Source organism: Lycium ferocissimum, chromosome 4 (genome assembly GCF_029784015.1).
Source record: "Lycium ferocissimum isolate CSIRO_LF1 chromosome 4, AGI_CSIRO_Lferr_CH_V1, whole genome shotgun sequence".
Taxonomy (NCBI): domain Eukaryota; kingdom Viridiplantae; phylum Streptophyta; class Magnoliopsida; order Solanales; family Solanaceae; genus Lycium; species Lycium ferocissimum.
Window position 1 is genome coordinate 41,129,154 of NC_081345.1, and position 11,590 is coordinate 41,140,743.

Consider the following 11,590-nt stretch of genomic DNA (forward strand, 5'->3'; position numbering starts at 1 on the left):
CAACTTACTTGAAATCAAAGTTTAATTGTAGTATTTGGTAAAATACGAAAAACATACTTATCATATTGTATCATTAAGGATGAAAAAATTATCAGGCCGCGTTAAAGAAAAAAATTAAGTCGCAAAGAAAGAAGAAGCAATATTCCCATTCCCATTCCCTTTCCATAATTTATTTTGTCACTGGAGACTCATTTTAGTAAGCAAGTTTGAATGTTTGAACACTAAATTTGATATTCCGGTCAATAGAAAAAATACACATTAAAATTGATCATCTTCAACTTGTGACAAGATTTATGCCCATGTCATATGGTGAAATTTTCCATTAGAATGGCTTTACAAGTTAATATTAAATTCGAACCTCCTTTAATTCTTTTTAATTGATTAGACAAATACAAGACAATTGTCGAGTAAAGCTCATCTTGGATTGCACTGAGCTTGCTGGGTGCTTGGATACAATATTGAAACAACAAGCAATCAGAAAACGAATAGAAGCAACAACAGCAGCTATGCCTCAGTCCCAAACAAGTTGGAGAGAAAATGAATAGAAGAACAGAAAAATAAGAATATTTTCTATTCCTTTTATGTTCAATAACAAGTAACCTAAACCTTTTTATAAGCATTAAAAGAAAAGAAAAGGACAGTCTTCACAACTTTTTGGGAGTTAATTCTGTATCGCTATCAGTGCAGTGCAATCACCCTGAGGAGTTAATCTAACTACAACTTCCTAATAGGTCCACTGCTTTTAAGGTAGCAGTCTGAAAGGATACACTATTCCTTCTTACCTCGTGCAACATCAACCAGATATCTATTCAGATGCTGGCCAAAAATCTTGGTAGAGAATGACTCAGCAACGTGTTGACGAGCATCTCGTCCCATTTTTTCAGCCATGAGAGGATCCTGAATAAAATTAGACATTGCCGAAGCAAACTCCCGTGGGCTAGGGTCACAGAGGTAGCCCGTCACCCCATGCTTTACTGTCTCCACCGGACCACCACTATTGCAGGCAATAACAGGTTTATAGGCTGCCATTGCTTCCAAAGGAACAATGCCAAAATGCTCATCCTAAAAAAAAAAAAAAAAGGAAAGAAAACGTCATCCTACTTCAAGGTTAAATAAAAATGAGAAAAGACGAAGATGCTCCTTCTAACATCGAGCAACTATGAAGATAAAAGGCCATCATACTCTAAGGAAAGAGAAAGATTCCTTCTACAAATCACTGTCAAGAAAAATGTTTATTTTCCTCATTGAAGAGATATCAGAATCAGACATACCTTTGGTGTATAAAGAATGCATAGGCATCGGGCAAGGAGTGCATTTCTCTCAGCAGTAGAGCAAGATGTGATGAATTTGACCCGCTGAGAAACACCTTCCCTTTCTGCCAACTTTTTCAGTTCTTCCAGATACTCGACATTCTCTCTAAGGCGATTATCAAAGCCTCCTGAAACAAAAAGGAGGAAGAATTCCATTAACTTGCTAGAAGATTTCTTTTGAGCATATATTAAGCCACTGATGGTAGACAACAGGCATCTTGCACTTAGTTTACTGAAGCATACTTCAAATCCATCTATTTAAGGTGATAACCACACATTAAAAAAAAAAAAAAAAAAAAAAAAAAAAGGCTCGTCATCAAAAAAGGTCCTCTATCTAACTTCATCAACAACTAGTAACATCTGATTAAGATGTTATTTGTATAGTTTCAGTGCACTAAATATCCTTGTCATACCTGAGATCAGACAGGTTATATACATAGACAAATTGATAATATCTTATTGGCTCTCCATGAACTCAGCATACCTCTAACAGAATATCAGACTTCTTTGCACTACAAATAGACAAGATAAATACCAACAGCAAATAAAAGAGATGACAGAAGCAAAACAGAACACAAGAAAATGTTGGTGGATAATGCAGCATACATGAACTTAAAAATTGAATAACTTGCCTGCAACAGTCAAGGAAACATCATTCGTGTTAACTCCTTGATGATCGGCGTGAAGCATGGCAAAGGCAGATATTGCCAATTCTATGTTCTTTTTTCTCTCAAATCGATTGATGGATAGAAAATTCAGCCTAACAAAAATGAACTGAAGTTATCTCTGCATCGTTCCAATTTCCTCGGATGTCCCCCAAGGGACAAATGAATAACTGAAATTGTACTAACATCTGATGTATTAGTTGTGTTTCTTTGAGCTCTATAGAGTAACCACACACCAACACCCCCCCCCCCTCCCCCAACCCCCCGCCCCTCATTTTTTAAGAGGCACAAGCACATGGAAGGGCAGGAACTCCGAGGAAAATGCATTTGAAGATTAAAGAAAACAATATTGAATTCTATTGTGTTATTAGAAGGTGCCACGAGATGGAAAGGTGTCACTTACTTGGTAGCATTAGGTTTCTCAAACTGATCCACATTGACCGCTGGGTACAAAACAGCTGGTTTAATCCCACGTGCATCTAGGTTCTTGAAGGTTAATGCAAAGGTAGATGCAGTAAACCTGCTGTTAACCAGGATCAAATCTGCCATTCCTATAGTTTGACCAAGCAATCAAAGAAGAAGCGGATGTTTGAACAGATAAGAAAATACAAGTAAAACGTCTATAAAAAAGAAACAAACACCGACGATAGAAGTCAGATGTCAAGAAAGACCTGTTGTTATTTCTTCTATGAAGTCAATAGGTTTCCGGTATAGCCTCCTAAGCATAGTTGTATGTTGCGCCAGCAAGAGATCTGGAAAATGGCAATAGAATACAACCTGCATGAGGTATAAACTTCATATATCTCTATGATCATATCTTAGCACTTGATTTTATCAGAGCAAATCCAAATACCTTTGCAGACTTCTTTAATTTCAATAGTGGAATGACGACAGAGACCTGATCTGCTAGTATTACATCATATGAAGGCCACATAAACAACAAGCAGAGAGCAACAAACATGCACCGCAAGTATGCACATACTGCATGGAGCCGATAGAAGATATGGCGGGGAAGGAAAGCACCATATACTGTAATATCAAAGACACCTGTAAAGTGTATTTACATATAGTTAAGTAAAGGCACAATGAATGTTTCTTTGGCATATGAATGGAGTGTAGAAAGTAAGATTTCTGACCAGACAGAGTCTCCTCAAAACATCGATTTTTATCATGGTGTGCAGTAAAAATATGAACTTTGTGCCCCAAAGAAGAAAGTTCCATAGCAGCATCAACAATTAGCCTTTCAGCTCCACCTAAACAGCATATTATGTTAGACAGAGGGGTAGAAAAACTACACAGATGATAAAATGTGTTTCCATTAACCCATAGATCTGCGAATTCGCGGGCGGAGCTAGGGTACCAGAAGGGTTCATACAAACCCCCAAACACTGTATATAACAAGAACAACATAGCAAGTGTAATCCCACAAGTGGGGTCTGGGAAACACTGTATATACAAGGTCAAAATTATGTTTTACGTATATATAGTAGGTGTTGAATCCCATTGGTTTCTTCGTATGTTTATTTTGAATCCCTTTAGAGAAAATGGCTCCGCCACTTATGCGCATTGCGTAGAGTATTATCTCAGAATTATGTTCACAAGCATCTGACAGAAACAATTTGCACACAGATAATAATTGCACAAGGATGATAATTACTACCAATTCACCATATATTATGACTATCTGTACTGTCAACCTACTGCAAGTCTCCTAATTATATACTTATAGCCGGCTATAGTTCTGGACATCATTTATCACCAACCACAGATTGACGACATCAACACAATTCGCTGTAACTCCTCTTTCGCAAGAATTATCATTTCATGTGGTGAAAAAAAATACCCAAGGAGAAAAGGTGGAGGGTTTTCGAAATTCATGATCTCCAACCAATAAATTGCAATGATAAACAGATCTATCAAGAAATGTAATGTATAGATCATAATTACCGATTCCGAGATCGGGATGGATTATCGCGACATTCATCTTCGAGCTTCCTTTCTTCTCCATTGTTGTTTATCAGAAAAATGCGGAGATGTAAAAAAGAACGGACCAGAAAATATATGGGATAAATAGATTAATCAGGGCCCAAACGGAAATGGCAATTTTTCGCCTTGTTTTACAGAAGAGAAAAGTGTTTGTGAAAGTCATCCGTTTGCCTTACTTCGCCGGCGTTGTGGAGGTTAATATTATAGTACCAACTTTCTTTTTTAATCTATTTAAGGAAATAACAAATATTTGAATTTTTAAAGAAAGACGAATTAGAAAGATATATAATCACATATGAATATTACTTGTGACATATCTAAAATTATAAATTTTAGAGTTTTATATTCAGGAGGATGTGCTACTTGCAGACGATACAGTTTTGATTGATGGGACGTGTAGTGGAGTTAACGCTAGGCTGGAAGTTTGGAGAACCACCTTAGAATCGAAAGGTTTCGGGCAGGACTAAGACGAAGTACATAGAGTGCAAGTTTAGCGATGTGACATGAGAGACAAATGTGGAAGTGAAGATCGAGGCACAAGCTATACCTAAAAGGGGAAGTTTCAAGTATTTTGGGTCATAATATAAAGGAATGGGGAAATTGACGACGATGTCGCACGTCGTATTAGAGCAGGGTGGATGAAATGAAGGCTTGCCTCTACTTTGTGATTAGAAAGAGTCGCCTAGGTTGAAAGGTAAGTTCTACAGAGTGGTGGTTAGATCAGCATTGTTGTATGAGACAGAATGCTAGCCAGTCAAGAACGTTCACGTTCAAAAGATGAAGATAGCGGAGATGCAGATGCTCAAATAGATGTGTGGTCATACTAGGAGAGATATGATTAAGAACGAAGACATATGAGACAAGGTCGGAGTGGCCTCCGTGACGGACAAAATGAGGGAAGCGAGACTGAGATGGTTCGAGCGTGTGAAGAGGAGATGTAAGGATGCACCAGTTAGGAGGAGTAAGAGATTGGCGGTCGCAGGAGTTCGGAGAGGTAGAGGTAGGCCGAAGAAGAACTGGGGAGGTGATTAGATAGGACAAGGCACAACTTTAGCTGGCTGAGGACATCACCTTAGATAGGAAGCTTTGGAGGTCGAGGATTAGGACAGAAGATTAGTAGGTAGTTGAGTTTTGTCGCGATGTGTGTGAGAGAGGTGGGGGCTAGCCTTTCCATCTTCTCTTCTCCTTTTCTAAGTAGTGTTATTTTAGTATCGCGTAGATCATTATCTTGTGTATATTACTATGTGTTGTTCTATTTATTTTGCATCTTGATATTTATTGTCTTATTTCTCTGGCAATCTTGTATTGACTACGTTTTTTTTTAGCCAAGAGTCTATTAGAAACGGCCTCTCTACCCCATAAAAGTAGAGGTAAGGTCTGCATACATCCTTCCGTCCTCATACCCCAATTATGAGATTACACCGGTTATGTTGTTGTTGTTATGACAACCGCAATTTTTAAGTCTTAATTGTAAATGACAAGTTCTGCAAATTCGAAGAGACCAAATTGACAAACTCCTTCCCCTTCTCTAAAAATACTGTTTCTTTCTTTCGTTTTTCCCTCTTTACCACTCTTATTCCTTCAATTTAATTCAGAATAGAGGGATAAAATTAGATTCGTTCAAATGAGTTTTGAAAATTACTACGTAAACCCCTCAAAAAGAGGGGGGGGGGGTGGGGGGGTTGGTGGTGGGAGGGGGGAAGGTGAGTTAAATTTACCAAAAACAATTATTTAAAATGAAAAAGAGTCATCTTCATTGGCTTCATATGAACAAACTAATCCGACAGAGAAATAATCTGAGAGTTTCTAGGGAACACAAGACTCGACTAGGAAAAGATGTATAGTATATGCATGTCTAACTCATACAAGGTTCAATAACAAAAATGCTACGTTACGGCAGCTATCCTTATCCTTCAAATCTACCAACTGCAAAATAGAAAGCTATATTCTTATCAAATGTTGTAAGTTGCAACTCATTCTGTCACGTATGGAAAACTTTGCAGCGACATCTTCATCGCTGAAAACTTCTACCTGTACTCTGCTCAACCGCTAGCCAATAGACAACCATTAGAAATTTTATACGTGCTGATCCTTGCTAGAATTCCAGCTAGGGGCCTTAGCAACAACACTATCAGCTAAATTGCCAGCGCCTTTTTCAACATTTATTAGAGGATCTGTTTCACTTTCCTTTACCTTCAAGCACAGAAACAACACAGAATTAGTACACCTACGGTCTAAATACATAAAGGAAAATTGATAATAAAACACAAGTTCCCATCAGCTTGTGGGACTATGACATTCGGTATTAGCACTAGAAGAGTAGTGGTTTAAAACGAAGGGAGCATAAGGTTTTAGATTTTACCTTTCTTCTAGATATGCCCCTTCCATGGCCCACACCACTAACTAATTAAACAGTTTTGCAAGCAAATCATATTGAATTTGATTTCTGTTCTAGTAGTAGTGTAATGAGGGGAAACAAAAGGAGGTAGCAAAGGGAGCACAAGGATTTAATTATAGCTTCTTCAAGATCTGCCCCCTCCCAGAAGGAAATCATATTGCAAATTCAGTACTAGTGTAATGAGATGAAATGAAAGGAGGTAGTATTGGGCATATTGGACCTCATTACCAGTCAACTTGCAAATCAAGATGGCACAAGTTGGTCCATAGTATGATAAATTGGAGTACCTTTTTGTCTAAGTTCCTGCAAGACACTAGCACAATGTCGAACAACAATAAAACAAATGTGTGATACCTGAGACAGAAGGGATGCAGCCTCGATAGACTTCTGCTGGCTCTCAATGGTGCAACAATATGAATAGAGTATCATCCCAAGCATAGCAATGACGATACCCAGAATGTTTCGCCAGCTGAAGGGATCATGAAGAAGAACATACCCAAAGGCCAAAACAAGACATGTTTTTAAATGCCCAAGGACCTGATAGGTGACTGGAGAAGTCTTGCCAATTACCAAAAAAGTACTGAAGTTCACGGAGACGGATATAAGGCAGGATAGAACAATAAAGGCCTGCCATCAACGCGTTGAAATTAACAAATAGTGCTAGTATCTAACTTACAATTAAAAATAACTTACAATTAAAAATAATTTTCTAACTTACCAGCACATTTGGTGTGTAGTTGAAAGCAAATACATTCCGATTTGTCAAAAGCCCATCTAAAAATGGTCCTACTATAAACAAAGTGATTGATTGATAAGGACAAGACTGATACAGGAGCTGGGTTGAAGAAACCTTGAACTTCTTCTGGATGGTATTTGTCATCTAAGAAGACGGGTTAAGATATCCAAGCAAGAGAACATATAATGTGATAGCTGTGAGCTATAGATCCAACAGCATTTGCTAATACATATAAAACAACTTTCGTAAAAAATTTAAGTCTTATTTTGCCAAGAACAAGGTTGCTAAATAGGGATCTGTAAAGTGAGCAAAGCCAGTGAAGCAAAGAACTGAAAAAATTGATTGACCATTCAGCAAAGGATACAATCTGCGCAATACAAGTGGTGACAATTGCAAACAGCGATAAAACAGAACCCAGTAAATTGAGCTGCAAATCAGTTACTGTTGCAATTCCAACCCCAAAGAGAAGAACAGTAAGTGTAAGCTGGATATTCCTACTGCAAATCATAGTTGAGAAAGAAATCAAGTCGTTACTAAATATGTACAATTAAAAGATTCATTTCATAAATGCCTGAGAAGAGCAAATGAAAGCAGAATACATTTAGCCATAATGTTAAAGTAAAAAGAAAAATCAACTAGCCAAGATGATTAAATGCTTTTCCAGCATTCATCTGATGGAAGCTAGCTAAAATTTCAATTGCTTTCGGCCTGCATTGTGCACCTAATTTCCAATTTCACAGGGAAAAAAGGAACATCATCATGATTAACAGAAACAAAATAGAAATGCAAGGTTGGAATGCTCGAACCAAGGTACCAGAGTATTTTCCTCTACACTGCTTACCATTGTATATTAATTTACTTATTTTTATGACAAGGGAACCCGCAGCCGCTACCCTTCGGGTGCCGCACAGGTAGAAACCCCGCTCCTGTGTAATAGCCAGCAAACCACACAGAAGAAATAACCCACACTAGCAAGCCCTGTGCGACAAGCTCGCACTAGAGATAATTGTCTTAAATACCTTTCTTTGCCCGTAGTTTTTGACTCAACCTTTAACTATAGACGGTGGTTGATCCTAAAATTAAGGTTAGAAATGGTTATATATGTGAATCTATATCTCTCTTATCATCCAACTTGCCAGATAAGGACAAGATATAGTGTTCAGACACTTAATTATTCCAAGAAATTACTTCTGGTTCGTTGGTTCGAACAAAACACATGTTGGTGAAAAAGCTTCTTCAATGTAATGGTCAAGCTTAGCTTAATAAAATGAGAACAGATTCCTATGTTTTATATGCCTCGAAGAGAAAAAATTTCCAAAAGAGAAATAAAAATACATGTGAAGGTAATGTTACATGATCCTCTATCTAGAACTTTTTGTGGAAATAGTAAAGTCAATTTGAGCAAGTCAACGTTGAGTACTTTTACCTGAATCTTTTCCTGAAGAAAAGAGTCTCCAAAAGAACTGTACAGGGGATGATTGCTAATTTTGTCATCTAAATTGAAAAAGCAGTGAAGAAAATCAGAAAGAATAACTGCATTTAAGTTTCTAAAATTAATCAGAAGCTAAAGGCTTGCTTTGTGGAGACAACTTAGAATTGAGTTATGATGAATGTTTGAGAGCAATAGGGAAAAAGAAGATCTCATCACATCAAGTAAATTGGTTTCTAACAACAAAAGCAAGAAAGAACCACAAAAGGGAAGTAGCTTGCTGCCCCTTTCCAAGAAATTAAAATAGAAAAAAACCTTACAATTCAGCTAGCTGTGTTGATTATTAAATTCAAGATGATCATTAAGCATTTCAGAATAAGATTTTGGTAGCACATAGTGATGTGAATAAATTACGGTTACAGTGGAACAAGTTGCTATTTCAAGTTGTAGATCTTATAAAAATTAACTATTCTAAACAACTTATTCACTTCACCAGAAAACTGACTTAGGTGGCAAAGCTATCCCAGTGGATACATTGTTATTGCTTGAAAATAGGTACAGAAAAAAGGGGACGAGGAATGAGAATAAAGAGAAGAGAGTGGAAGAAAAGATCTTAACCGAACCACTAGTAAAGGCAGCCAAGACCACAGATAAAAAATGTAATAAAATAAAACCGGAGAGTCATTAACAGCAGAAAGGAAAAAGAATGAACCTGATAAAAACCAACAGAATTGAACCCCAGACTTAGATTAAGAAGTCCAATAGAGGACCCATTCAGTATTCCAAAGCCAATAAGAGATTTTGGATCAAAAGGTTTGTGCTCAAAAAATCTCATCCATCTTGCCACATGGAGACCACAAAATGTAACTAAAAGATGCCAGCTTGTCAAAGTCGTAGCTGAGAGAAATATAAGAAGTTAGAACTCAAAGCCGAATGATATAAAAACTCGAGAATTTCTTTTTATTAGGTTTTGCAAGAACCAAAATATTAGTGCCAACTAATCAACAATCCCCTGATCCAGTCTTTTCCCAACTCCCTTAATTCCTTATCAAACAACCTAATATATTATAGACCTGTATGAACAATATCTAGAAGTATCTTTCATTTCCATTGCAAACACTTGCACTTGATTTTGTGTTCTCCTTTTTTTTTTTTTTTCTTTCCAGTACATGTGAATTTGTGTTCTCTCCTACTACTGCTCGTATGACACAAGCCAAATTCATTTACTGTCAAAGTTAAGCTGTTTTGCATTAAAGGAATAGAGGAAACAAGTGGATAACAACTAAACCAACTATTTGAGCTTGTTCTGCTCCCTACTAATTACACACTGTCGGCAGCATTTTTTAAGGGAGAATATTGAGGTTTACTGAATCGCATTCATCCAAACAACAACCTATTACTACTACTACTGCACTTCAGCCCCAAGCTAGCTGGGGTCGACACATTCATCCCAATAAAAGAAATGAAACGATCTTACAAAACTTTCCTGCACAATGAATCAATCAACTACGCCTCAACCCAAATAGTTGTTGTTGTTGTCTGTATGAAATCCTCTATGTCGATTCCGCTCAATTTAGACGTACTAGTTAATTTATCTTTTAAGGTAAATCAATTATTAACTGTAACGCAGGTACCTAATTTCACAAATCATTTTCTACGACAGAATTGTATCGTACTCTTCTTTTATTACTATCTATTACTTCATTTGTTTTGTTTATCTTGCTTTTTCCTGTCGTTATTTTACTTTCTACCCTGCTTTGATTACACTTCTTTTGAGCTGAGGGTCTATCGGAAACAACCTCTCTACCCTACAAAGGTAGGGATAAGGTATACGTACATCCGTACCCTCCCCAGACGCCCACGTCGTGGGGTTGCACTGTGTATGTTGTTGTATTTTGTACGACAGAAGCAATTCACTTGTAAGATACTACATTACACTTATGAACAAGAAGACAAAAAAGAAAAGAAACAGCCATTACTAGCATTACAGAAAAACAATTAAACTCACCAAATGTAAAACCTAATGTGCTAATAAGCGCCTTGTTGCAAATCACAATGGACACAGAAGACACCACCGACAAACTCAGTGCTCCAATAGTCCCTAGCTGAAACTTCTGACTTTCAGCCATTTTCACTCCTTCTCCAATTATCACAAAAATCTGCACATCAATATATATATATATATTTCCACCTCTTATATTATATAAACCAAAATGCAAAACATTTTGCAATTTAACAACCAAATTCTTACCTTATCGCAATCGTACGTCCATTAATCATACAAAACCAGCTCAGCTGAAAAACAAACGTTCAATTATGTTAAAAATGAAACGAGATATTTACGGATCCAAACATGTATAAAAATTGAAGAAAAATGCAGCATACACATGTAAAAATTTATTCAGAACAAATTTATTAAAAAATTTGAATATCTTAATATATTAAGAAGTGTATCAAATTTTGGATTTTCCTCTGCACGGAAATGCAAATTGCAAAAATTACAGATCTGCTACCTTAGATGAAAATTTGATTTTTTTTTTTTTTTTTAAATATTGATATGTTTATACGGAAAAAAATGGAGGAAAAGGAGAACCTGGAAAGCTTGGGATCACGGGAAATGGAGGAAGTGATGGGCAAAGTGTTTGTTTGATACAAGTTAAAGCATTATTATTAGAAGAAGAAGGTGAGTGGAGAAAATTGAACCACTAACATTTATAGTTAATTGTAGTTTAATTATTTAATTTTAATTGACTTTTTAAACTGAATTCCGGCTAGCTTTTCGCCTGCGGATCATGTGAATGTGAGCGAGGGAGGGGTATATTTATGAAATATTTGAGGAAATCGATGGGCCCTTTTTACTTGATTTATTGTTCCTTCTTTTCTTTTCTTCTTTTTATTATGGACAACATTTGAAAAAACAAATAGAAAATTGTCGGGAAAAAAAAGTTTGTAGAAATGAAGATTAAGATTTAGATCTGTTCTCATATTTGTAAGTGTTTTTTCTTGATAACGCAAGTATTTTATGAGTGGAAAAAAGTTTGATAATTTTTTTTTCAGAAACACCTT

General features: G+C 36.6%; 2 protein-coding genes across 4 annotated transcripts; both read right to left on the reverse strand.

The window, feature by feature from the left end:
* Nucleotides 1-544: 544 nt before the first annotated feature.
* On the reverse strand, nt 545-4,182 carry LOC132052961 (uncharacterized). The gene is made up of 8 exons (XM_059444717.1): nt 3,923-4,182; nt 3,112-3,228; nt 2,829-3,022; nt 2,647-2,752; nt 2,379-2,526; nt 1,943-2,070; nt 1,272-1,438; nt 545-1,062 (listed from the first exon to the last, which is right to left on the reverse strand). The coding sequence occupies exons 1-8, from the start codon at nt 3,981-3,983 to the stop codon at nt 769-771; spliced, it is 1,215 nt and encodes a 404-aa protein (XP_059300700.1). The 5' UTR covers nt 3,984-4,182; the 3' UTR covers nt 545-768.
* Nucleotides 4,183-5,785: 1,603 nt separating this feature from the next.
* On the reverse strand, nt 5,786-11,259 carry LOC132052962 (UDP-xylose transporter 3-like). Of its 3 annotated transcripts, none has more exons than XM_059444720.1 (9): nt 11,118-11,259; nt 10,776-10,819; nt 10,533-10,683; nt 9,237-9,421; nt 8,522-8,589; nt 7,460-7,592; nt 7,078-7,239; nt 6,714-6,986; nt 5,786-6,154 (listed from the first exon to the last, which is right to left on the reverse strand). In XM_059444720.1, exons 3-9 carry the CDS (start codon nt 10,651-10,653, stop codon nt 6,038-6,040), a joined length of 1,059 nt encoding a protein of 352 aa, XP_059300703.1. In that variant the 5' UTR covers nt 10,654-10,683; nt 10,776-10,819; nt 11,118-11,259; the 3' UTR covers nt 5,786-6,037. The 3 variants fall into 3 exon arrangements, with proteins under 3 accessions (XP_059300703.1, XP_059300704.1, XP_059300702.1); XM_059444721.1 differs by lacking the exon at nt 11,118-11,259 and having other exon boundaries at nt 5,786-5,887; nt 5,993-6,154; nt 10,776-11,005; XM_059444719.1 differs by lacking the exon at nt 11,118-11,259 and having other exon boundaries at nt 10,776-11,004.
* Nucleotides 11,260-11,590: the final 331 nt, after the last annotated feature.

Coding starts and splice junctions, on each gene's coding strand:
- LOC132052961 (XM_059444717.1), bottom strand. CDS start 3,983: ATGGAGAAGAAAGGAAGCTCGAAGATGAATGTCGCGATAATCCATCCC. Junction 3,229..3,922: donor CCATCCCGATCTCGGAATCG/GTAATTATGATC, acceptor TATGCTGTTTAG/GTGGAGCTGAAAGGCTAATT. Junction 1,439..1,942: donor TGTTTCCTTGACTGTTGCAG/GCAAGTTATTCA, acceptor TTTTTGTTTCAG/GAGGCTTTGATAATCGCCTT.
- LOC132052962 (XM_059444720.1), bottom strand. CDS start 10,653: ATGGCTGAAAGTCAGAAGTTTCAGCTAGGGACTATTGGAGCACTGAGT. Junction 9,422..10,532: donor CACATTAGGTTTTACATTTG/GTGAGTTTAATT, acceptor TATTTCTCTCAG/CTACGACTTTGACAAGCTGG. Junction 8,590..9,236: donor ATTCTGTTGGTTTTTATCAG/GTTCATTCTTTT, acceptor TTTTCAATTTAG/ATGACAAAATTAGCAATCAT.